Genomic DNA, 27,500 nt, shown 5'->3' with positions numbered 1-27,500 from the left:
AGTTGTAAAATATCAGTATTTTAGTACTCCAAGTGACGAAAAATGTTTTCGTAGGTCTGCTCAGTTTCGGTCGCGTTTGGACGGATCTTCGTAGCAACTTTCGTTACTCGAACCCGGACGGTCAAAATCTTACGAATTTTCGTTGTGCGCAACCTCTTTTCTGTCTCTCTAGGTCATTCTTTCGCTGCCCCCCTCCCCCCCCCCCCCCCCCCCCCGTCCACTTCCCCGTTATCTATTTATTACTTGTTACATACCGGCTTGTGAAATCCGACAGCCAAGAAGAAGGGTCTGGTTTCGCCGTGGTCAGTCTTGTTCTTCTTAAGCTCCTGCAACACGTTGAGTGCATTGTCAGCAATCTGCCCGTCTGGAAGCTGATTGTCCTCAAAGCCTTCAAATTCCCACCAGACCCCTTAACAAGGAAAAAACACAGATAAAATGTAGGGATTGTGCACGTCTGACTGTTCAAAGCCTGGCTTAGTTGGTGGACTCGATCGCATAACTTGTGCCCACATTTTCGACGTTTCAATTTTTTCCTTGGCTCACCATCTGAGTTCTTAAGTCTTCAAAGATGGGGCTAAATTATTTAGGGGCCTTTGACATACATTTGATCAAATTATGGTGTGGTCCAGTTTGTATTTCGCTGTAGCCTCATACATCTGGACAGATAAAGAGGAGGCAAACATGTGTCCACAGGGGCAGGCGTTGTTATTCGCATGTTGAATGTAGTATTGTTGAACTCATAGTTACGGGGACCACAACTGAACATCCTGCATGGTGTGTGTGTGTGTGTATATGTGTGTGTGTGTGTGTGTGTGTGTGTGTGTGTGCGTATGTGTGTATGTATGTGTGTGTGCGTGCGTGTGTGGGTGGGTGTGTGTGCGTGTGCATGTGTGTATGCATGCGTGCGTACGTGTGTGTGTGTGTGTGTGTGTACGTGCGTGCGTGCGTGTGTGTGTGTGTATGTGTGTGTATGTGTGTGTGTATGTGTGCGTTCATGCATACTGTATTTCCCCGATTATAAGTTGCACTCGATTATAAGGCCCACCCCATTTTCAGGTTTCAGCAATACTGTTTCGACCTGATCACTTCAGTAGTAAGTCATGCTCGATTGTAAGTCGCAACCCCCTTTCTCACCCTTGAATATTTGTGTAAAAAGGTGCGACTTATATTCGGAGAAATACGGTATGTGCGCGTGTGCCAGCAAATACATGCAGGTGGGTGCGATGGTGCCCTTCAAAGGGGGTTCTGGGGGCCTCCCCCAGGGAAAAAATTTCAAAAAATGAAGCAAAATCCTGCATTTTGAGCGAAAACAGGGGGGGGGGGGTTCCAGGCAGCCAGGAATCCAGACGGGGCACGCGCCTGTACATTTATGTTTGAGCCTTGAGCATGGTCAAGGTGATAGATTGATAGATATTGGACTCCTGTGGATAGGTCATTGCTTACTTGTTTTATTGCCTGGTCCATACTTGCCTTCCACGGGGGCTGTACATGCATATATACACACATACAGAACAACAACACATAAATACACACATACATACAAGACAATGTCAAGCAAGACGACAGTATCCTTCCATAGGGGTAGTGGAGACATTTACACCCTCGCTATCCCTACCTCTCCCTTATATGCACAGACAGACAGAAAGACACACACACACACACACACCTTGAACCTTGGATGCGCTGCCATATTCTGGCTATGCGGACCCCATGGGGGTTGAGCAGGTTCGGAACAGTAGGGGCGATGACGGGATAGATCCTGTGGTCTACTGAAACGCCGACCGCAATTGGAAACGATGCAGAAGGAGCTACGGTCTGTGTTGGTTGCTCTGGCCGAGCCACGGCTGCACTTGTGACGCTTCATGCCTTGGCGCGATAGCACACAGCGGTTGCAGCGGGCACAGTGGAAGCTGCAGCGCTCGCAGGACATATTGTTCGTAACTGGTGACTCAAGTGTGTCAGAAGATGCCTCTGCTGGTGATGTTGCTGGCGAGCACTTATGTCGGGCAAATCCACCCTTGTTCCGGAACCATCTGTCGCACTGGTCGCAGTGACATATTCCTGGCTGTTGGCTTACGGGCAGGGCACGCGTAGCTGTACACTTGTGTCGCTTCCTGTCACTTACACGACTGAAGGAGCGGCGACAAGTTTGGCACACAACCGGTGATGGTCGAGGTCTGTTCTGCTTGTCTGGCAGACAACGGTAAGCCTTGCGCCATTTGGAGCGAGAAGAGGTGGCCACTTCATACCAGTCGTCAAGTGGTTTGACGTCACTCTGAACACAGTCTCGCCATCCTTTCGCGGACCATGGGCAGGTCTCTTGTTTGGAATTGAACCGAACAGTAGAGCCTTCGGGATGCGCTCATCCTCCATCCTTGATACATGACCAAGCCATTCAAGCACACACACAAACGCACACACAAACGCACGCACACACACACCCCCCACACACACACAAACGCACATGTGCATAGACACACACACACACACACTCACACACACACATGCCGTACGCGTGCGAATACAAGCCCCCCCCCCCCTTCGAATAGAGCCCCCTCTCAAATACAGCCCGCCCCTCAGAGGCATTCGAAGTAATACAGCCCCGTCTCGAATAAAACCCCGGGGCTCTAATGTTGTTGTTGAAATTTTATTTTGTATCGCAGACCAAACGGGCAATGGTGCCCAATATTATGATGGCGATAAAGTAACGGCCGAGAGCCAAGGATACAACAAGCAAGCCTCCACGAAAGAGAGAAAAACACAGAAAACACAGACTGCAAATACTCAAAAAGAAAAAGAGAAAGGGAAAAAAAGAAAAAATGAAGAAGAAGAAAGCACAGTTGAGTCACGACTCCAAGTCCAAACCTAGATGCTGGCTAACCATAAAAATAAACCTTTAAAAGTCGCTTGAATGATCTATGGCAGGCGAGGGACTTGAACTCTTGGGGCAGGGCATTCCATAATCTAACAGCAGAAACGAGCGGCCGACAGTCACCAGAGACTCGCCTGGTGGCAGGGACAACATACGCATTTGGATCGTTGATCCGAGTGACGCCTTCAGTCTGGCGACGTAGGCGCTTGGACAGGAGATTACTAATTCTGGCGGTGTGGATGCGAAGCATGAGGAGGCGGAGTTTACAGTGGGCGTTTTGGATGATGGGGATGAGGCCTAGACGGGTGTTGATGGGATCTGTGTGGGAGGGGAATGGCTGGTTGGCAACGCAGCGGATACATCGCTTGTCGAGGACCGAAAGCTGATGCCGTTGGTGTGCAGAGAGAACCGAGAAGAAGGCATTAGATCCATACAACATGTCCGGTAGTATTAACGATCTGTAAAATAGCAGGGCTTGTTGCTCAGTTAAGCAGGAGCGAATGGCTCGCAGCGCCGTCAGTTTCTGGGAGGTCTTCCGTGTAATAGTTGCAACTTGAGTCTCCCACCGAAGCTGGGTGTCGAGATGTAGACCTAGATATCGAGCATTTGTGGTCTGAGCTAGGGGATTTCCATTGCATTCTATGTTAAGTAACAAGGGCTGCCTGCGAGACGCATGAAGGGCTAGAACGTGGGTTTTGCAGGGATTTAGTATTAAGCCTCTTTCTTCCAGAAAGTTGGCCAGGTTGGAGACCGAACGGGAGAGGGTTAAATTCAAGAATTTGACGGATTGACTGATGGCGTCTAGCAGGATATCATCAGCAAACAGCTGTGAGTGGGCTGGAGCTGTGATCTGTTCTATTTCCATTGTGTAGATGGAGAACAAAGGAGGACCCAGCACACTTCCCTGAGGAACACCACACTCACAGGGAGAGAGGGCGGACGACTGGCCATTGCTCAGGATGACTCGCTGACGGCGGTCAGTTAGGTAGCTCATGAACCAACTGAGCGCCGTTGAGGTAATACCAAGCTGAAATTGATCTGTAACCAAAATTTGGTGTTTGACCTTATCGAAGGCCTTGCTCATATCGACAAGTACAAGACCTGTATGGCGCTGCTGATCCGCTGCCTCCAAGTATCTGTCTACAGCCAATGTCAGGGCATCTTCTGTGGAGTGAAGTGGGCGATATGCGAACTGGTTTGCGGGGAACAAGGAATTTCCGGAGAGGAACTTACAGAGTCTCGTGTGGACTACCCGTTCTAGGACTTTGGAAAATATTGGTAATACCGATATTGGTCTATAGTTCTTAGCGACAGCTTTGTCGCCTGACTTGAAGAGGGGACGAACATCGGCAATCTTCAGAGATGCAGGAACAACACCAGAAGCCAGAGATGCATTGATTAGTATGGTGAGGGATGGTGCAAGGACAGGAGAACAGTGTTTGAGGATTGCAGCTGGAACCTGGTCGCTGCCTGCAGCTTTGCGCACGTCGATGTTGGAGAGTAGCTTAGCGATCTCTTGTACACTTGCTGGAGCAAATTCTTCGAGGCATTCCTTCTTCGTGGGACCCAATGGGGCTGAGAGACGTAGTGGTCTAGTTGGGTCTGACACAACACCGCTGAATTGGTCACTGAGCTGTGAGACACTGACGGCTGGTGGAACTGAGGACTTGTTACGACCGCTGAGGTAGTTGATGGTCTGCCAGGTTTTTCGTGCGTTGGCCTGACTAGCAGCAAGAAGGTCCCTAAAGTAGGTGGCTCGGAGATGTCGTGACATACGCTTGGCTTCGTCTCGGGCAGAAGTGAAGACATTGCGTAGAGCTGGGTCTGCAGGTGATGCTTTCCACCGTCGATGGGCCGCGTCACGTCGCTGGACTAGGTCATGTAGAGCTGGCGTCTTCCAGGGGAAGGATTTCCGGGTAGGAGCTCTTGGGCGGTGTAGACGGATAGGAGCATGAGTGTTCAAGGCAGCGACAAGTTTCTCCAGCCACATATCCCACATTTCATCTTCCGTCCACGCAAAGCAGAAGTTCTCTAGATCGCTATTTAGAAGGTGGTGTGCAAATTGACCCATATCAATTCTTGCAATGTTACGGCCACGTCGCACGGTCGGTGTGCAGGACGTTGTGAGTCGCAAATCAAGTGCCAGAGCGAAGTGGTCACTGATTGTACAAGGTACTACGACACAAGAGTTCACATGATCGTCTCCGACCAGAGCGAGATCCAGGGTTGTTTGGCTGCCTTGGGGTCCAACTCTGGTAGGACCGTCCACTTGGTTCTTGATGTCGAAAGATTTGCACAGGTGCAGCAAGCTGTTTAGCTGGGGGCTGTCGCGGGAGCTTACATCGACGTTGAAGTCTCCAACAAGGACTAGAGGTGATGTGGGAAGTGTGGAGATGACAGTGTCTAGTGCATTCGTCAAGTCTTGCCAGAATTGCACAGGAGTGCCTGGAGGACGGTACACACCACCAAGGAGAACCTTGGAACGCTGCCCATTGACCTCTAACATGAGCATTTCCACCTGGGTGTCAGCCTTCACAATTCGGGCTCGGAGATGATCTCTTACATATGCTGCTAAGCCTCCGCCATGAGTTGGCCTGTCGCGTCTGACCAGGGTGTAGTTCTGTATGCGTAGGATGTCATCGGAAACGGAGGTTGTTACGAAAGTCTCTGCCAGCATCATTATATCAACTTTATATGAAAGAATATAATCTTCAATTTCATGCTTTTTATTGAGAAGATGGCAAACATTTAGGAATCCTATTTTGAAGTTACTTTTAATTAATTCATGCTGTAGGGGATTTACAGTGGGGCAAATATTTCGTGGCTGAAAGATAGGTGCATGAGGGTTTAAGGGTTGAAAGGGGGCTGCGTGAGGATTTAAACAGAACATTTAGTGCTCCTCTGCAGCTCGACCAGTTGCTACACTGTCAGCCTTGAAGCGCCGTTCTCGAACTCTGACGTTTGAAGGCCAGAATTCCGGTTCCAGAACAGTAGCTTTGTGTTGTATTGGCAGAATTACGTGAGCAAAGGCCAACATGGCTAATCGAGCGCCCACAGTCCGTACGTTGCAGTGCAGTACATGAACCATGTACGGTATGCACGATCAACACAGTGTGCTTTGCGGATCACTAGATCCATATTGGAGGTACGGGATCGATCTGGCCCTCTGGGGTCAACGTACAGACATGCAAAAAGGGAACACACTGCGCCAGAAACGATCATCTTGAAAGGTGTGAAAAATTGATGTTTCTATGGAAAAAATATAGCCCCCTCTCGAATAGAGCCCCTCTCAAATACAGACTCTGGGTGTCTGGGTGTTTACTCTGGGTATCTTCTGGAAAAATAGAGCCCCGGGGCTTCTATTCGCGCCTATACGGTACACACATATCAGTGCTGGCAATCACTCACAATGGTAGTAGGGAAGACCTTCAGGACTCCACGAATACAGACTGTCATCATCACCATTAGGCTTGCCAGGATGAAACACTTTACCCATACCAATGGAGATGTACTACAGTTGGAGAGTCAAGAATATCAGAGAGAAAACACAAGCCTTGTTCTCTAGAACGAGAATCTTCACCAAGGCCAGTAGTAGCCATCATTTTGTAGAACACGTGGAAGTTGTCCCTTTTCCAGTTTGCACCTTTCCCTCAAATCAGTGGACATTTTCTGATTTGGGGCTCCCGGCGAGTCCCCCCATGCTAGTTTGTATATGAAGTGTGTGGATTGCAGTGAGAGCTGCGTCCTACCCGCCTGTGTAGATTCACAGGAGGGCGTGAGTCTGAAGAAAATGTTGAACGATCTCTGCTGGGATATCACCTACACTACAGCTCAGTGGTTTGAGCATCGCTGGCCTCAAGCGAAGGTCCCTGGTTCGGGCTCTGATGTAGTGTCCCGGATGATGATCCCCCCCCCCCCCCCATTCCCCGGATGCAGTGTCCCAGATAATAACATATCCGAGCTCTAATGTAGTGTTCCGGATGATGCCCCCCCCTTCCCGGATGCCGTGTGTTGGATGATGACCCCCCCCCCATTCCCCGGATGCAATGTGTTGGATGAAGACCTACTTGAGCTCTAATGTAGTTAGCTGGATGAAGACTTACCCCCTTGTTCTTGAAGTGCTGTGGAATGGTGGTGGCATTGAAGGTTTGCCGCCAGTATTCCTGTGGTGAGATGCTCTAATGTAGTGTCCGGGATGATGCCCCCCCCCCCCATTCCCCCGGGTACCGTGTTTTGGATGATGACCCCCCCCCCCCCCATTCCCCCGGATGCGTGTGTTGGATGATGCCCCCCCCCCCCCCCAATTCCCCGGATGCCGTGTGTTGGATGATGACCCCCCCCCCCCCCCCAATTCCCCGGATGCCGTGTGTTGGATGATGACCCCCCCCCCCCCCCCCCCCATTCCCCAGATGCAGCGTGTTGGATGACGACCTACTTGGGCTCTCATGTAGTTAGCGGGATGAAGACTTACCCCGTTGTTCTTGAAGTACTGTGGGATGGTGGTGGCATTGACGGTTTGCCGCCAGTATTCCTGTGGTGAGATGGACCATACGCGTGTGGTGTCTGGACGACGGCCGGTCAAGAGAGATGTTCTGGAGGAGTATCAAGCACGCACAAACATACACACGCACACATGTACACACATACACACAAGGCACACACATACAATCACACACACACAAACACCATGTATACGCCCATCGCAAGAGAAGCATGCAAATCTGCAAGTGCACTGGATGTGCACCCACAGATTTTCTCATATAGCCACGATAGCGGATCTGATTCTGGTAGCAATACACCCATCTGCATTAGCAGCATTAATAGCAGCAGCAGCAGCGGCATCAAAATACTGAAATCCCATCCTCTAACCAAGTATGATCTCCTTACCGGGATGGCGAGCAGACGGCCACTTGACAGTAGGCGCTATTGAATTGCATGGACTTAGCCGCCAGCTGATCGATATTGGGTGACTTGACTTCCTTCACTCCGTAGGTTCCTAGGTCGGGCCGAAGATCTGCGATGTACAAAGTGAACACAGCACTGATTTTCTCCCCATTGTCCTTATTAGAGGTACCTTACCGAAGAAAGCTCAATATTTTGATGAACAAATAGATTCCTCTCTGCTGTGTTAGACTTGCAAATGTTGCTCGCATAAACCACCACAAGAAGCATCTGCTAGTATCTATCCTTGGAAGGAAAATTATCTCAGTTGCCATACAAACAGTTGGAATTAGATAGCGCAACAGCGGATGCCCTATGACTGATTCATAATGCAACGCCCAGAACTAGATGGTGATGGTACATCCCTCGTGCACATAGGCAACACATCTCCTATCTTTCTTTAAACCTACTTTTCACATCAGCTGACCATAGCTCTGCTGTTGGAGGTAAACAAAATTATGAAATTTCACGGTTCTCGCGAGACTCGGCTGTAGGCCGAGTTTTTCCGCATCTCCACTGCCCTCTATGGATCAAGGCACAGGTGCAGCTTCTAAGCGGTGGGAGGCGAGTAGATCAGATCCACCACAAAGTGGTCAAAGACCAAAAATATCAGCATCCATGCAGCCCTCGTGCCAGGTCACGAGAATCCTTCCGCTTCCAAGCAGGACTTGAACCTGGTACCCTCTGTTTCTCAATCATTGTATTAGACCATCCCACCATGCCTGCCTGATATCGTTGGAGGTAAGAAGGGAAACATTTCAAAACATGCACTAGATGTGTATTGGCTTTCTGCAGCACCGGGCGGTGATGTGTATCAGCTAAACTGAGGTAGACTCTGCGGCATTGGTGTGATTGGTGCTGGCTTGCAATGGGTGTGTGGCCACACGTGCATTTTTCGTTCTTTTTCTATCACATTTCAAAGAAAATCATTTCAAAGAAAATCATTTCAACGCAATATTGTAAGGATGCACAGTAATGAGAGACAACAAAGAAAAATGAGAGACAAGCTGCGGTGAAATATTTACATAACTGCCAGCCCTTCGAAAGACTGAGATCGGGACATTGACAGTCATACCAGTACCTATGTGAAGAGGAGGTTGGTGCGACTTCGGCGATAGGGGAAGAGTGTGTTGCTCCCTACATGGGAGCTCGCGGTTTTCCTGCCGACTTGAATTCTCACTTGACTGACTCATGACTGCCATCCAGAGCACACGAGAAGTCCATCGCACCGTCCACTCAGCAAACCTGTATGAAAAGCACCACTCTCTGCTCAATACACAGTGTTTCGGGGAACTCACCCCTCATCAGTTGAGCTTGAGTAGGCTGAGGAAGATTGTGCCTGAAGAGCACCACTTTTATAGTGCTCTCCAGGCACAAACATCACCAGGGATACAAACTAACACTTACAGAGACGCTCCGTTTCAAGCGCAACAAACACCTCGTGAACAACAGATAGCAGCGTGAGTCAGTGTCGCTCAAGGAGGTGCTGAACAAGCGCTAAGGACAGTTGGCCATTCACAACGTTGTTGCCTCCAAACCATCTAATTCGCAAGCCCGTGCTGGGGACAACATCGCAGGATGGGCGTGCACTGCATTGCAGGATCATGTGAGCACACATCACACGATAGCCGGGCATCACAGGATGGGCGTGCACTGCATTGCAGGATCATGTGAGCACACATCACACGATAGCCGGGCATCACAGGATGGGCGTGCACTGCATTGCAGGATCGTGTGAGCACACATCACACGATAGCCGGGCATCACAGGATGGGCGTGCACTGCATTGCAGGATCGTGTGAGCACACATCACACGATAGCCGGACATCGCAGGATGGGCGTGGGTAAAGGTGCAGTTTATGGGTCCCAAATGATTTCGCACTTTCTCAGTGTTCTGTATACTGTCACGCCGGTGTTTATGTACTGTAAATATACAAAATTTCGGTGCTGCAAAATTTCGGCACTTCATGATTTTTGACATTTCAGCGGCGATTTATTTTCGGCGTGGGGTAGAGGGCATGGTATAGTGGGACAGATGCTGTGAAAAATTCATCGGCGTTTTAATTTAGGCGCTTTGGGTCGGTGCAGAATATAGCCGAATTTAAATAGCTGCCGAGAATTTGTATATTTACAATACACAGAAGGCATACGTGACAGTACGCAGAACACAGGGAAAGTGCGAAATCATTTGGGACCCTAAACGGCACCTTTACACAGGCGTGCATTGCAGTACAGCTGTAAGCAACCTGAGAACAGATGTGCATCATCACAGGATTAGCACAAACAACAGGATGGCTGTGCGTCGACACACTACGACATTTAGCGCTGACAGTGCTCAATCAGCCAGCCCAGTGGTCAAGAGTGAGAGTTTCACACAGCCATGGCTGATGCAGCACGCCTTCAAGATAAAATTATTATATTACTACAAAGGTCATGTACAGCTAGTAGGTGCAATAGCACACATACTTCAGCTCCGAATTACAGGTTGTCTGGCTCACAGCGACAAGAGCTTTCTGTAGTCAGGATAGAAAATTGTTTGAATGGGAGTGTGGTGTTTTGAACGATAGCGGAGTGGGCCAGTGGGGTGTTTGCAATGGACGTACAATAATGCCCGTATGGCAATACTGAATGTTCCCGTGGACTGACTTCAATCCTAACAGGTTTGTTGTTCCTGTCGAAAGGGTATTTCCGGACCATAAGCACCCGCTGCCTTTTGTCTAAAAAACTGCCTTTTGTCGAGTACACAAGAAATGAATGAACTAAAATTATTCGGATGCTTCTTGGCTTACCATCTATTGCGAAGAACAGGACGTTCTTGCGATTACCCGGAGGTGGTGGAACTGAGCTAGTTCCCAGCTCTGCACCATGGAACACCACCAACGCCGGCAGCAGCAGCTGCAAGAGCAGAGCAGGGTGCCGTGTTGTCGAATGCATGTCCGCCCGCCGGCGCAACGTTTATCAGTGTCGACAGCGTGAATTCGGCGAAGCCACGGAGTGAGGCGAACCGCTAAGCGGAAGGGCCAATGAACCTGCCAAAGATATCGTCCGGAAGATTGCACAACCCTTCAGGCTGCTGGGATGGCTCCGTTGAGAAGTTACCACTGGTCAGCTTTCCTCCCGAACGGCAGAAGCACACACGCCGACAACGACGTCGAACGTATTGCATTGCTGATAAGATCATTCAAACGACAGACCAGCGTTTGAGATGCGCCGTCCTCCCTTGAAGTTGAACTTGAAGGTACATGTATGGGGCATGCCTGACCGAATGCGATCGTGTTTTTTTGTATCTTCCGATTTCGGTAGGATCTATGCCTATGGACACTCGCTCACCTTCGTCGCTAACAAAACTCAGGGTGGTGCACGGAAGTCTGGAAGGGTAAGCGACGATCGCAAGTCCGTAGTCTACTACGAGGTCGCACTGACCTGGCTGGGTACATGTACATGTGTGTAAATGACTATGTTGGAGAATGCGAGTTCTTACAAAAGAACCGTTTTTAAAGGGGAAGTAGACCCTAAAATCAAATTTTCACCAGTTGTAGTCTTCTGGGTGCTGAGTCGAATGGTCTTGGTCCGAGAAAGCTGAGACGCTCCCTTCCTACTTGAATCCCAATCGAACTCGCGCACTTCCACCGAAACTGGGTGACTGCGCCCTACTAGATGGGGAATTGTATGCAAAATGTCACTAAAAGCGCCATTTCGTTCTTATAAAAGCATGGATGACCGCGATTGGCCCATATGTTGTAGTCTTTTGGACGCTGAGTCGACTGGTTTTGGTCCGAAAAGGCTGCGATGCAGCGTTCCTCCTTTATTCCCAATCGAACATGGTTGAACAAGCGGTCACGTGCTCCTGGGTGCCCAAATCACCTGGTCACCGCGCCAGCAGGCGACAAATTTCACACCAAGGTTCAACTCGAGTTCAACTCGAGTGACAGGAGTGCACCCAAAAAAGGTCAAACAGGCTAGTAGTACCCTGCAGGCACGGTGACCAGGTGACTGGTGTACGCAGGAGCACGTGACCGCTTGTTCAACCATGTTCGATTGGGAATAAAGGAGGAACGCTACATCGCAGCCTTTACGGACCAAAACCAGTCGACTCAGCGTCCAAAAGACTACAACATATGGGCCAATCGCGGTCATCCGTGCTTTTATAAGAACGAAATGGCGCTTTTAGTGACATTTTGCATACAAATCCCCATCTAGTAGGGCGCAGTCACCCAGTTTCGGTGGAAGTGCGCGAGTTCGATTGGGATTCAAGTAGGAAGGGAGCGTCTCAGCTTCCTCGGACCAAGACCATTCGACTCAGCACCCCGAAGACTACAACTGGTGAAAATTTGATTTTAGGGTATACTTCCCCTTTAAAAGTGCTAGCGAGCAAGTGAAATAAGTGTTTTTGATCTACAAAAGTACAATGTTGCTATGACTTTTGTTTCCAGGAGTCTCTGTATCTATCGTTTATGGTATTGCCTATACTACTGCACACAATCAGGAGCACTAGCAGGTGAGATGCTGGTAGCAAGTGTATATTTTCGCTCGCCCCAGTTTCGGTGGACACACCTGTTCACTTCCCTCCACATCACCTGCTTTCTGGTAAGTGCAATGTAGTTCAAGAAAGGTCTGAAGTTCAAAGGTCGTATCAATGGCAACCATGGGGACGAGCGCGGCGCGGTACGTGTTCGAGGTCATGCCGCGGCCTAGACATACATGTACATGTACATGTAGATCCCAAATGTTGTGTACTGCTCTATAAAACCCAGTCACATCACTCGAGTACTCGCCGGGCGTTCCACAGCCATAGACCTGCAACACTGGGCTGCGAAATGATGCAAGGCGCTAACCTTGAGTGACTTGACTGCTGGATTTCATTGAGCAGCACTGTACATGTAGATATACATGTATGATGTAGCTCAATGGCCTAGGCTACAGTCCATTCAGAAAAAAATGAACTTCTAGCTTTTGGCCATAAATGGGTCAAACGTTGAGTTTTTTTAGAATTTTTTTCTGCAATCCCATATGGAATCCTCTTCCAATTATGTTTCTGAAGTTTTTTTGTCCAAAAAGCAAGCCATAGCAAGAATAGGATTTCGGCCAGGTTTTGCCCCAAAAGCACTGAATTGGGAAAAACCATCAAAATCCAGGCCGTTTGACCCCACCTGCAACAGTGCATTCTGCGGTTCGAACCCCAGTTCAGGCACCCTTTTTGGACCCTTTTTCAAATTTCAAAGTTCGCAGCACTGCACTGTGTACGATGAAATCACGAAAAATCGCCAAATACGGGAGCTCGCCAGAGCCAGGACCCATCTTTTTATGAATGGACTGTAGAGCTTGGAAGATGTTTTCTTTAAATTTCCTTTTTTAAAGTTTTACTTCTGCCAGTATGAGTACTAGTACTACAGTATTCACTTCGTCTTGAGGGTTAGACGTAGACATGGGGAGGAAGATGATACTCGATACAATGTCATTGTAGTTTTTTAGGTCATCAAGCCATTCAAGGTCATACCGCTCGTGAAGAAGAGCACACGGTTCAGTCTTCCAGGACCAGCGACTGCGGTGCACTACCGTGAGCCTCTTTGTGTTGATAGCTGCCTGGTGGGGTCAGTGTGATGATTCACTGCGCAAAGTAGCCCTTGACGCATCTGTCAATGAAATCCAGGCAGAAGTGCCAACAAAAGGCATCTCAATAACTATTGTTTTAACTCATGGATCCTTCCATGAGTGACATGCGAACTGTAACTATTAGCCCTGCTGCATGTGATACCACATGTACAGTACTAGGCGTAGCACTTGCGCCTGCGGGTCACAAGAATGTCAGAATTCAGCATTGCACAAATCAAACTAGATCAGTTTTTAATAGCCTCTAGCAGACACGCTCTTTCCCATTCACTCCGCGAAATCGAACTCGTTTTACTACAACGTTTCGGCAAAAATGCCCTCTTCAGGTACAAATGTATGCACACCTGATCTGCTTACCTTATGAGTATGAGGGCAATTTAGCCGAAACATTGTAACTATTTGAACGAGTTCGATCTTGCAGAGTGAATGGGAAAGTGCGGGTCTGCTCTAAAAACTACTTCCGATGAATGAAGCTGCATGATTCAGCATGAAGCCTCACCATTATCCTATGACCGGTTTTTCTACATGAAGTACGTCATGTAGCTCGTAGAAATCATGACTGCAGTCTCTAGTGCAGAGAAAGTACTTGATTAGTTAGTTGATTGATCTGATCCAGGTGGGGCCAAGACCCAATAAGTACCCTAAAAAATAGCCAAAATGTGATGGCTATGTCGGTACGGGGATGACTGGGGACAGCCTGGTACATGGTGTTCCGGTCTGCATGACCGGTGACCACCTATACATGTACATGTAATACGAATGAGCATTTTACGGCATTACTGACTACATCATACATGTATGGCACATAGACTGACATAGTCATTGCTTGCAGAATCTGGCTACATCATGACCGTAGACTAGTACAGTCAAACCTGTTTAGGACGAACACCAAGGGACCGATGGTATTTGTTCGTAATAACGGGAGTTCTTCTTATCCATATTTTCTACCTACCGGTAGTGAATACACAGTGATTTATCCAATAGAACTATGAATTCTAGTTCTTCTAAAGCGAAACTTTGTCTTATCAATATCAGTGTTCTTCTTACCGAGGTTTCATTGTATGTAGTGTAGAGCAGTCACAAAAACTATTAATTATTTAAAAAAAGGAAAGACTGCGGACATGAAAGCTTTGCTGTTTCGACCTTGCAGCTTGTTGAGTCTCGTAGGCGGAGCTCAGTTGATACTTGTAGAGGAAGAAGAACAGAGCTCCTCCCTTCGCTACTCTTCTACTCTACTATGTACTGAGCCAGTGCCATTGACTTCGCTACTCTTCTAGGTCTACTCTACTGTCACTGAGCCAGTGCCATTGACTTCGCTACTCCTCTACTGAGCCAGTGCCTTTTACTTCGCTACGCTTCTACTCTACTGTCAGTGTCACTGAGCCAGCGCTATTTACTGGTGTTTACTTGTTAGATGCCGTACATACTGCAAGCTACCTAGTACTACATGTAGTAGCAGTACAATCGTGTAGATCTACCTGGGAAACTCAAGACAACACTGTCAACAGCAAGCTGATTTTTTATTTCTATTTTTGTACATCAGATTCTATACTGCACGTCTAGTCTTAGCTCAAGGCTTGGACTTGGAGACGACTCCAGTCTCGATCGGCGAGGTGATCAACAGTCCGGTCCACGACCAGCGTGTGTGCAAAGGAGACGGACCGTCATTCTCAAACACCCGCTTGGTAGATCTACGCCCGATAATACACTACATTGTCCATGATTGTACTCATTCTGTACTGGACTGTAGCGTGGGCTCCTCAAATCTAGATTAGAGAAAAGGTGGACTGTTTTCCGTGCATGTCGGAAGTTAGTTCCGACAATTCACATTACGCGGCCGGAGAGGCACCGGCCGGGCGGAAGGACATTGCCGACTCAGACGCGAGCTACGAACTGAACCGAGAGTCGCTACTCGTTCCCTCTCGTCGAGACGGGAAGCATGTCGAGTCGTCGGTCAAGGTCGGATGACCTCCAGTTCACGCCGTTACTACAGTCAGAGATATACGAGGCAGCGATGCCTGCATCAGCCGCTGCCCGAAACGGACGACCCAGCCCTGGCCGGATCAGGCCGCTGGGGCGGGATGCGCTGCGCGAAATGGTGATATCGCACTCCGACGCATCTTCTCTGCTTCATGATTTGGGTGGCACTTTGCAGTCTGGACCTACCACTACCGGTTCCGGCGTAAGTACGACACCGGCGATTCCCTTTCTGCAGTACTGACCTGATTGCTTGAAGTCCGTAAACCATGGTAAACTATACAGTGTAAAGTAGTTACTGACTTGATTTTGAAGCTGTTGTAAGATTTCCCTCCAAGTGTTGAAATCGCCGTCAACAAGCGAGCACAGGGTTTGACAATGACATCATTTTCGCCTCGCTCCCGCCCCCGACAGTAGTCTTTATACACACTGATTATGCAGCACAGCCAACCTGCCAGTAACAATGCCTAACAAATCATTCTAACACGACATGATCGGGGTGATGTCAACAGTTCTATATTGCATACTGCAGTGGCTGTTCTGACGGGCTCGTCATTGGTTGATTCTATCAGAATTTGCTAACCGAACGAACTGTATACCTTAGATAATGGATGACAATGACCAGAAATTGCATTTTTCCTCCAAACGGGATATCCCATGGCCGCCATACGTAAAAGTGAGCAGAGAAAAATTGATGTATAGTGTAATTTCACAAATTTTCGGTGTACTATTATTTTCGGTAATTTCAGTGCATCTGTTTCATACCTAAAATTTCAATACACCGAACAAACACCAACACACATAATCCAATAGGGAACTGCTTCTCTGTACCGAAAATTTCTGTTCACCTAACCTGGCCTTTTGCCCTCATACCGAAAATATTGAACACCTAAAATTTCTGAAATAGAGTATGTCTCCAACACTTCGGGACACATGTATAATACCTGACTAGCGAGTCCCAGAGCATCACGAGTCTGATTTTGAGAAAGCATTATCTCTGTACAGTCTGTAAGGGCCGAAGCATCATCATCAGTTGTTCACGCACTCATGCACACACACACACACACACACACACACACACACACACACACACACACACACACACACACACACACACACACACATACACACACACACACACACACACACCTGGCCTGGTATACAGCTGCCAAATGCTTGGCCACGCCGCCCCCGAGACAGGGGAGAGTAGAAGAGAGAGTTCGAGAGAAGTCAGCACTGCCACTAGGAAGCCGCTCCGCCACGACGCCGTCCACGATTGCAATTGTGTCGCCGAAAGCCAGAAGCAGATTTAAAACAGCGATCACAGGCAGCGCAGTGCTGGTTGCAACACGGATGGCTGGTAATTGGTATGCTTAGGGCGCGTTCGAATTGTCACTCTTTGACTTTTCGAGGAGTTTCGTTTTTCTGAAGAGGTGGCCTTATTGGCCTCTTCAGAAAAACGAAGCTCCTTGAAACTCCTCGAAATTCTACAACCTCATCCGATGGGAGAGGTGGATAAGTTTCGAAAAGTTTGGATTAGCTACATCACGTAGTACGTGGAGATGGTCGATCTGATCGGACGTCATCATCGCCATGACAATTCCACTGAAAAACTCTAAAATGATAGAAACCGTTCTAATGGGACACTTCAACTAATCTCTTTTTAAAATTTGCTTGAACAGTTGATGAAGACAATTCAAACGCGCCCCTAGAGACATACAGTCGTGTACTTGAAGTAAGACCAACCCTAGTACAGTCAACTTCGCTAATAACGACTGCGGATGTAACGACAATTCGCGAATAACGACAGAAATTCTATGCCCAGGACAGAGTCCCATCTAACTGTAGTACATATAATGAGACTTCGCGAGGACGCTTCGTAAATAAAGACACTTTTCTGATGCCCCGCCGAGTGTCGTTTTACGCAAAGTTGACTGTAGCAATACAAATGTGACGTGACCTGTGCAGTATTTATGGTTAGACATGCTTGAACACATTTCGTGTCATGCCCACCATATCACTCTCGACCAGTTGATGGAGACGGTGTGATTATTCTCTCATCCCCCTCCCAGGCTGCACCTGAAGCTCCTCCACCCGCCAGCTCTGCGGAGGAAGAGTTCTTCTTCGATGAGCCAGGGGAAATACCAATGCAAGATGACTACATGGAGGATGATGGGATGGACCCTGGAATTGTGCGTGGAGATCCGGGACGAGCTGAAGCAGCTGCCTCTCAACCGCCAGCCACACTGTTACGCCGCTATGTAAACTGTGTTGCAAGTCAGCAGAGTGTGAAGGTACATGTAAGTCATGTCATGTTGTCAGTGTAGCACTGCCATGGTTTGCAAGTCGTTGCCTCAGGGACAGATCCGGACGAGGCTAGAGAGAGAGAGAGAGAGAGAGAGAGAGAGAGAGAGAGAGAGAGAGAGAGAGAGAGAGAGAGAGAGAGAGAGAGAGAGAGAGAGAGAGAGAGAGAGAGAGAGAGAGAGAGAGAGAGAGAGAGAGAGAGAGAGAGAGAGAGAGAGAGAGAGAGAGAGAGAGAGAGAGAGAGAGAGAGAGAGAGAGAGAGAGAGAGAGAGAGAGAGAGAGAGAGAGAGAGAGAGAGAGAGAGAGAGAGAGAGAGAGGTTGTGTGTGTGTGTGTGCGTGCGTGCATGCGTGTGTGTGTGTGCGCATGACTGCTTCTGTTCGGGTGGATGGCAAGCTGACTGACCCGATAACTGTGAGGAATGGATTGCGTCAGGGCTGCACTCTTGCACCAATGCTCTTCAATTTGTACTTCTCTGCCGTCGTTGCCAGTTGGAGGTCCAGTTGTCCAGACGCTGGCAAATCCTTTCAATATAAAGTCGGGAGGAGAACTAGTTGGTGACCGAACGGCAAAGGGCAAGCTCCTGTCATCAACCGTCACAGAATCCCAGTTTGCTGACGACGCTGCACTTTACGCAACATCTTGGCCTGCCTTCGAAGCGATGACTTCCAGCTTCATCACATGCACAAGCAGCTGGGGCACAACGGTCAGTGTGAGAAAGACCAAGGGTATGGCTGTGGGTGAGTCTGCTGATCACCGTGACGTTGTTGTCGGAGCAGACACGATTGAAGTGGTGGACCAATTCACCTACCTTGGCAGTGTGCTCTCCTCGGATGGTCTAGCCTGTGCTGTAGCCTGTGCTGATGTCCGCACTCGCCTTGCGAAAGCCTCAGCTGTGTTCGGAGCCCTCAAAGCTCTCGTTTTTGATAACAAGACCCTGTCGCTTCGCAGCAAGAGGCGTGTGTATGAGGCTGTCGTTCTCACGACCCTCTTGTATGGTGCAGAGACATGGACCACCAAGGCCGGCCACCTCCAGAAGCTAAACACGTTTCACCATCAGTGTGTTCGGTCCATCGTTGGTATCGACCGTCATCAACAGTGGGATGATCGGATCACAACGGCCACATTAGCAGCATACATTCGGTGTAGACCCTAACATCACCAGCATCATCCGTCGCCACCGTCTTCATTGGCTGGGTCATGTCGGCAGGATGGGCAACTCGCGCGCACCGAAGCAATTGCTGTTCGGCGAGCTGCCTGCCCCCCGTCCTCGTCACGGCCCGAAGAAGAGGTGGCGAGATGTGGTGTCGACTGACCTGGCGGACCTCGTTGTGACCACCTGCCTTGAGAGTTGCCAAGATCGTCCCGGCTGGAGACGAGTTGCGAGCAGCACTCCACCGCCACGGCCCGCTCCTGATCCTCTTCTCTGTGTCTGTGGACGCCCATTTCGTCGACCAGGAGACCTGAAACGACATGCCAAGTTCTGCGCTCGTGTACTCACTTGAACTTTCCGACATTCGCTATCATTGCATACGGAATGGGCAAGATCAAGGTCAAGGTGTGTGTATGTGTGTGTGTGTGTGTGTGTGTGTGTGTGTGTGTGTGTGTGTGTGTGTGTGTGTGTCTGTGTCTGTGTCTGTGTCTGTGTGTCGTATATGTGTGTACATTGTGTGGTGTGTGTGTGTGTGTGTGTGTGTGTGTGTGTGTGTGTGTGTGTGTGTGTGTGTGTGTGTGTGTGTGTGTGTGTGTGTGTGTGTGTGTGTGTGTGTGTGTGTGTGTGTGTGTGTGTGTGTGTGTGTGTGTGTGTGTGTGTGTGGCCAGTGAATCCCTATTTTTGGTCTTTTCATTTTTTTTCCCCGCACACACATCACACCACATACTCCGGCATAATAATAATAATAATAATAATATAATAGCTATAAAGAGAACAAATTCTGCTGTCATCGCCACACTACAACAAAGTCATGAAGGTTTACCAAAATCGATTTTCTTGTCACAATCATCAGTGGAAAGCCGTGACTGAAGAATAACCATGCCAAATCAATAATTTATATACATTTAATAAATGTGATTAGAAGCGGTGAGGCCTCCTGCAGTTTCATACAGAATTACAGATGGAGCGGACTCGCTCCCTTCTATTTACACTGCAACGTTCGAACACATTTTCGTAGTTAAAACAACGTTTCGGCATATAGCCCTCATCAGGTTTGCAATGATGTGCACTCTACAAAGGAGCAGCAAATATACTGTGCTGTGCTGTGTTTGCGCCAAATGTGTCAGCTACAAAGGTGGCGAAAGGAATTGGTGATATATTCTTGTACGGAAGTCCCTTTCTGCGCACTTGTCCTGTATTGCGTCGCTCAGAAGTCGGAGACAGTACTGGAAGCGTCTTTGCTGTCGAACACTCTTGTGCCTTGAGGCTGGAGGTGGCCGAACCGATTGCGTGATGAACCGTGGGATGATACGCTCCCGCCGGCATTGAAGAAGAAACGACAACTGGCACTGGCTCCTCTGGAGTTTGCACCCCCATTGCAAGTATCGCCATGGCGCCTCGCTCCTAGAAGAGGAGAACCAAGAGATTAGAAGCGGTGAGGCCTCCTGCAGTTTCATACAGAATTACAGATGGAGCGGACTCGCTCCCTTCTATTTACACTGCAACGTTCGAACACATTTTCGTAGTTAAAACAACGTTTCGGCATATAGCCCTCATCAGGTTTGCAATGATGTGCACTCTACAAAGGAGCAGCAAATATACTGTGCTGTGCTGTGTTTGCGCCAAATGTGTCAGCTACAAAGGTGGCGAAAGGAATTGGTGATATATTCTTGTACGGAAGTCCCTTTCTGCGCACTTGTCCTGTATTGCGTCGCTCAGAAGTCGGAGACAGTACTGGAAGCGTCTTTGCTGTCGAACACTCTTGAACGTTGCAGTGTAAATAGAAGGGAGCGAGTCCGCTCCATCTGTAATTCTGTATGAAACTGCAGGAGGCCTCACCGCTTCTAATCTCTTGGTTCTCCTCTTCTAGGAGCGAGGCGCCATGGCGATACTTGCAATGGGGGTGCAAACTCCAGAGGAGCCAGTGCCAGTTGTCGTTTCTTCTTCAATGCCGGCGGGAGCGTATCATCCCACGGTTCATCACGCAATCGGTTCGGCCACCTCCAGCCTCAAGGCACAAGAGTGTTCGACAGCAAAGACGCTTCCAGTACTGTCTCCGACTTCTGAGCGACGCAATACAGGACAAGTGCGCAGAAAGGGACTTCCGTACAAGAATATATCACCAATTCCTTTCGCCACCTTTGTAGCTGACACATTTGGCGCAAACACAGCACAGCACAGTATATTTGCTGCTCCTTTGTAGAGTGCACATCATTGCAAACCTGATGAGGGCTATATGCCGAAACGTTGTTTTAACTACGAAAATGTGTTCGAACGTTGCAGTGTAAATAGAAGGGAGCGAGTCCGCTCCATCTGTAATTCTTTAATAAATGTGTTACGAGAACAAAACAAAGTGCTAAAAATAGAATGAGGGAAGGTGAGACAATAGAAGTAAAGTGAGAGCTAAGTGCAACAGGGGTGAGGAACTAATTGCAACGCTAGAACTGTGTAGTTAGACAAACAATCATGCTGTGCACCTACGAAAACAATCTTAACGCGACTACATGTTTCTTCTGCTTACAAAGATCAGGCTTATGCAAACGAATACAAACAGCCTCAAGTACTTTCAACTGACTAGCGTACCGTGCACGACAAAGAACAGAAAAACTAAAATCATCATACACCTGCAGACACTTAGGGTGAGACAACAGATGAAGAAAAACGGCAGACTTCTTACAATCACAATCACCATCCGATTCCTCGTCTCCACCAACCGCAACCTCGTCCCCCGTCTCATCTTCCAACTCGTCCTCAGTGTCGTCCTCCGTGTCATTCTCCTCATCACCACCGATCGGTCCCAGGCTCGCTTCACGTTGCTGAACCTCTGTTCGTTGACTCCTCCTTTGATCTTGATGGTAATTTGTTACCATTGTTGTAGTTCCTCACCCCTGTTGCACTTAGCTCTCACTTTACTTCTATTGTCTCACCTTCCCTCATTCTATTTTTAGCACTTTGTTTTGTTCTCGTAACACATTTATTAAATGTATATAAATTATTGATTTGGCATGGTTATTCTTCAGTCACGGCTTTCCACTGATGATTGTGACAAGAAAATCGATTTTGGTAAACCTTCATGACTTTGTTGTAGTGTGGCGATGACAGCAGAATTTGTTCTCTTTATAGCTATTATAAAATTGTTGTCTCCGCGTCGATTATTTAAATAATAATAATAATAATAATAATAATAATAATAATAATAATAATAATAATAATAATAATGAACAAAATGAGAACAAAGGAAATAATATAGCAATCAAGGTAGGGTGACACGATACAATGACAGCACTAGAATATCGAGGTGCGATTTCTCACAAAAGTGTGCAGAAAACAAGGGTATACAAGTAAGAACTAAGCGTGACAAGTGTGTATCAGCAACAAAAAACAAAAAAGTGAGAACGAATGATAATAATAACAATAATAAACAAGAAGGTGACAAAACACATTTAGGCACAAGTGGCAATAACGTTGCCACACTACACAACAGAACATTATTTGAACAATTTTAGGGTAATAACACTATCTTTCTGGACACACAAATTCGGCTTATGAATGCGCTGACAAACAGCTTCCAAAACTTGTAACTGCAAAAGATAACCATGACGAGCACGGCACAAAACAGAAAAACAGGAATCAGAATAAGTACGACAACAGTCAGTACTAGAAACCAAATGATTGTATACTGAAGACTTGTTATTACGAGACGGACGCACACAATCTCGACTCACGCGCACACCCTCACACTCCCTCTCACCCTCACTCAGCTCACCTTCTCCCTCACTGTCCGAATCAGAACCTGCTCCGTCATCCACCGCGGTTTGACTCTCCTCCTCACTTGCATCGTCCTGCGTCTCACCTTCACCACCCACGCCAACCCTGAATGCCGTTGCCTTCACGTCAGTCGTCGTCCTTTCCGATTGTTTCCTTTGTATTTTTACCGTGAATTCATAGGTCCGGTTGTAATCTGCTGTAGATCTCCGTGGTCTGTCATTTGCTGCTTTGTTTTGTGGATTAGTTGTTGTTGTTGTTGTTGGATGTGAACCTGGTGTTGTTGTTGGATGTGAAGCTGGTGTTGTTGTTGCCGCCATGGTTGTTGGTCTTTCTGTTGAATCCAGCTCTGGTTCCGGTGGGACAAATCGACCACCACGGGTGCTCCCCACCAACACAGACCTCGAAGGAGGAGGGTCAGGGGGAGGCAGAGGTGCTGTCACCACTCGAGGCACAGCCCCATGCAAAGCACCCAGAGACACAGACTTAGGCACACCCGAGGGCTGCACCAGTGGCGGTTCCGCACGCACCTCCAAAGAGCTGCCAAGCTCCAGCCCGTCCAACACAGATGTCAGAGGGGGAGCGGCAGACAGCGGCAGGGAACTATCCTGCCGTCTAGGTGATGGGTTTTTCCTAGGCCTCCCGCGTTTGGGCCTCTCAGATTGCGCACTGGGTGGAAGGATGTGAAGTGGAGTGTGTTGTTTGATACGTGCGTTCAGGTGCTGAACAGTCCTACCAACATACCGACTAGCACAATGTCGGCATTCGAAGTTGTAGATAACATGACTGAGGTGGAGGGTTGGTAGGACGTCCTTCCGCACCGTGAACGCACGCATTGTTGTGAAGACTGGCACAAAATGTACTGCATAATAAGTACGACGGACGATAGACTTGACTGCGTGACACACTTTGATCGATTCCTGCCCCTTCCATGGCAAACATAGATAGACGGGACAGCGAGGTGGACCAATCAGCACCGATTTCGGTTTCTGCTCCATGGACAGAAACTTACGCAACAAGAATTCCGGGTAGCCATTCTTCAAGAAAACAGGTCGAAGGAAATCGAGCTCGGCCTGCTGCTTACTGGGCGAACAAATACGTTTCGCACGGTCCACGAGGTTACGAACTAAGTTGACCTTGTATTGAAACGAACAATATGAATCGAAGGCAATGTACTGACCGGTGAACGTAGGCTTACGATACACAGAAGTCAACATTTCACAGCCAGTCTTCTCTACAAGCACGTCTAGAAATGACAACTTACTAGACTGCTCGTGCTCACAAGTAAAGCGGAGGGAAGGATGTAGGTTGTTGAGCACATCGAGAAACAATTCACTGCTCTCAACACTGTCAAAATGCGTGAACGAATCGTCAACAAAACGCACGTAGAACGCGGGCCAAAGCGACTCATCAATCTTGCACTCACAATAACCAACGAATATATTGGCGAGGACGGGACCAAGAGGAGATCCCATCGCCACACCATCTACTTGCTTGTACATCACATCGTTGAACGAAAATTCGACACCAGTTGTAACTGACAGCATCAAATGACGAAACGCCGCTTCCGATACCCATGGAGTATCAACATCATCGTTACGGTACAATACATCCATACAGATGTCAACAGTCTCATCAATAGGAACATTCGTAAAGAGACTTACAACATCGAAGGAACACATGTGTGCATTGAGAGGGACCGGACTATCACGAAGCCTCGCAACAAAGTCGAAGCTATCCTTCACAGTACGTTTGCAATAGAAATCTTGAACAGGCTGTAGGTAGATGCACAGCCATTTCGAGATAGAGTATTGAGGGGAGGCGGTCATGGATACTATTGGTCTAACAGGGCATGTAGGTTTATGAATTTTAGGAAGGCCATAGAGTCTAGGACGAAGGGTACCAGTCGGTTTGATGCGATCGAATTCATGTTTTGATATTTGTTCTTCATTCTTTAGCTTCTTAAGGTAAGTTACAAGATCCTTTTCTACTTTTTCAGTTCGATCACAGGTCTTGACCGGACCAAGTGTACGGAACTTTGATGTGTCATTTAGGATAACGGACATCTTCTCGATGTAGTCAGTTTTATTCATTAAAACAGTTGCACGACCCTTATCCGGGCGCGTGACAATAATGTCTTTGTTATTACGTAGCTCATGCAGGGCTTTGAGATGTTCGCGTTTCAATGAAAACGTTCTTCTATCCGGTAATGCATCAGCGTGCTCCTCGGCCTCTGCCCGGATCTTTGCGGCGCAAATGGACTGTTGTGACTCGGACACCGGTCTGAAACGTAATAACTTGCGGTAAAAGAGCTCAAACTCGGTCATGATTACTTCCTTCTTGTTTGATTTTGGTGGAATCCCGAAATCGGTTCCACGACAGAGGAGCTCTTTCTGAAGAGTGGTCAACTCTAGTGATGTCATGTTAATTATGGTGGTATCAGGATCGATGGTGACATGTCCATATCGCTTCTGTCTTAGCCAATTGTAGGTCTTGTCATGTTTTGTGATTAGATGGATACGTTGTTTCTGGTCATTTTCCGAAAGGAGCATAGAGAATCTCAAGAAGTCGTGAGAGGAGAGAAAGCAGCGTGCACGATCATACAAATATCTAAACCGCGAACGTGACTTTGACAAAGTGTCGCAGGACCGGGCAATCTCGTCTTTCATGAATACGCGTTCGATGTTTAACGTGTGGTAAGCTTTGGTCCTGCGGACACGGTTCTCTACACCACCTGGACAAACACCATTGTCCAGACAACGTCTAAGGAACACTACGTTAAATGCAACACTACGATAATGAAATCGTGACTTCAGCGCATGGTTCAGAATATCTATCTGAGTCTGGCTATATCTCGACCTGAAGTATTTAAAAATTCGACGAGGAGACAATAATTTTAATATGGCAATAAGTAGGACGAGCTGAAGCGACATGTGGACTACTTTATTAACAATGTAAGCGATGGAGACGATGCAAGAAACAACCTAAAGGGTAAGGAAAAATACATGTAAGAAGAAAAAGGGCAATGGAAAAAAAAAAAAGGATGATTCGAACAAGTTTTCGTACAACACTCTTCAGGAATCACCGGTGTTTCTCGATGTGCTCAACAACCTACATCCTTCCCTCCGCTTTACTTGTGAGCACGAGCAGTCTAGTAAGTTGTCATTTCTAGACGTGCTTGTAGAGAAGACTGGCTGTGAAATGTTGACTTCTGTGTATCGTAAGCCTACGTTCACCGGTCAGTACATTGCCTTCGATTCATATTGTTCGTTTCAATACAAGGTCAACTTAGTTCGTAACCTCGTGGACCGTGCGAAACGTATTTGTTCGCCCAGTAAGCAGCAGGCCGAGCTCGATTTCCTTCGACCTGTTTTCTTGAAGAATGGCTACCCGGAATTCTTGTTGCGTAAGTTTCTGTCCATGGAGCAGAAACCGAAATCGGTGCTGATTGGTCCACCTCGCTGTCCCGTCTATCTATGTTTGCCATGGAAGGGGCAGGAATCGATCAAAGTGTGTCACGCAGTCAAGTCTATCGTCCGTCGTACTTATTATGCAGTACATTTTGTGCCAGTCTTCACAACAATGCGTGCGTTCACGGTGCGGAAGGACGTCCTACCAACCCTCCACCTCAGTCATGTTATCTACAACTTCGAATGCCGACATTGTGCTAGTCGGTATGTTGGTAGGACTGTTCAGCACCTGAACGCACGTATCAAACAACACACTCCACTTCACATCCTTCCACCCAGTGCGCAATCTGAGAGGCCCAAACGCGGGAGGCCTAGGAAAAACCCATCACCTAGACGGCAGGATAGTTCCCTGCCGCTGTCTGCCGCTCCCCCTCTGACATCTGTGTTGGACGGGCTGGAGCTTGGCAGCTCTTTGGAGGTGCGTGCGGAACCGCCACTGGTGCAGCCCTCGGGTGTGCCTAAGTCTGTGTCTCTGGGTGCTTTGCATGGGGCTGTGCCTCGAGTGGTGACAGCACCTCTGCCTCCCCCTGACCCTCCTCCTTCGAGGTCTGTGTTGGTGGGGAGCACCCGTGGTGGTCGATTTGTCCCACCGGAACCAGAGCTGGATTCAACAGAAAGACCAACAACCATGGCGGCAACAACAACACCAGCTTCACATCCAACAACAACACCAGGTTCACATCCAACAACAACAACAACAACTAATCCACAAAACAAAGCAGCAAATGACAGACCACGGAGATCTACAGCAGATTACAACCGGACCTATGAATTCACGGTAAAAATACAAAGGAAACAATCGGAAAGGACGACGACTGACGTGAAGGCAACGGCATTCAGGGTTGGCGTGGGTGGTGAAGGTGAGACGCAGGACGATGCAAGTGAGGAGGAGAGTCAAACCGCGGTGGATGACGGAGCAGGTTCTGATTCGGACAGTGAGGGAGAAGGTGAGCTGAGTGAGGGTGAGAGGGAGTGTGAGGGTGTGCGCGTGAGTCGAGATTGTGTGCGTCCGTCTCGTAATAACAAGTCTTCAGTATACAATCATTTGGTTTCTAGTACTGACTGTTGTCGTACTTATTCTGATTCCTGTTTTTCTGTTTTGTGCCGTGCTCGTCATGGTTATCTTTTGCAGTTACAAGTTTTGGAAGCTGTTTGTCAGCGCATTCATAAGCCGAATTTGTGTGTCCAGAAAGATAGTGTTATTACCCTAAAATTGTTCAAATAATGTTCTGTTGTGTAGTGTGGCAACGTTATTGCCACTTGTGCCTAAATGTGTTTTGTCACCTTCTTGTTTATTATTGTTATTATTATCATTCGTTCTCACTTTTTTGTTTTTTGTTGCTGATACACACTTGTCACGCTTAGTTCTTACTTGTATACCCTTGTTTTCTGCACACTTTTGTGAGAAA

The 27,500-nt window shown here is 48.1% G+C and overlaps 2 protein-coding genes across 5 annotated transcripts in view; one reads left to right on the top strand and one right to left on the bottom strand.

Annotated features, from left to right (window-relative positions):
- LOC135828174 (iduronate 2-sulfatase-like) overlaps positions 1 to 10,983 on the bottom strand; it is a 26,468-nt gene extending 15,485 nt beyond the window's left edge. Inside the window, exons 1-6 of the mRNA XM_065340622.1 lie at positions 10,603 to 10,983; positions 7,760 to 7,886; positions 7,344 to 7,464; positions 6,281 to 6,383; positions 1,444 to 1,482; positions 255 to 409 (exon numbers count right to left, since the gene is read on the bottom strand). Of these exons, the coding sequence (XP_065196694.1) occupies positions 255 to 409; positions 1,444 to 1,482; positions 6,281 to 6,383; positions 7,344 to 7,464; positions 7,760 to 7,886; positions 10,603 to 10,747 (690 nt within the window). The 5' untranslated portion in view covers positions 10,748 to 10,983. The remainder of the gene's footprint in view (positions 1 to 254; positions 410 to 1,443; positions 1,483 to 6,280; positions 6,384 to 7,343; positions 7,465 to 7,759; positions 7,887 to 10,602) is intronic.
- Positions 10,984 to 14,618: 3,635 nt separating this feature from the next.
- Positions 14,619 to 27,500, top strand: part of LOC135828423 (uncharacterized) — a 94,263-nt gene continuing 81,381 nt past the window's right edge. For 3 of the 4 annotated variants that reach the window (XM_065340872.1, XM_065340874.1, XM_065340871.1), the window contains exons 1-2: positions 14,619 to 15,605; positions 17,473 to 17,700. In XM_065340872.1, the coding sequence (XP_065196944.1) occupies positions 15,363 to 15,605; positions 17,473 to 17,700 (471 nt within the window). In that variant the 5' untranslated portion in view covers positions 14,619 to 15,362. The remainder of the gene's footprint in view (positions 15,606 to 17,472; positions 17,701 to 27,500) is intronic. The other variant, XM_065340873.1, reaches the window with a different exon arrangement.

The sequence above is a fragment of the Sycon ciliatum genome, chromosome 12 (assembly GCF_964019385.1).
Source record: "Sycon ciliatum chromosome 12, ocSycCili1.1, whole genome shotgun sequence".
In the NCBI taxonomy this organism is placed as follows: domain Eukaryota; kingdom Metazoa; phylum Porifera; class Calcarea; order Leucosolenida; family Sycettidae; genus Sycon; species Sycon ciliatum.
This window is presented reverse-complemented; position numbering and strand designations above follow the sequence as displayed.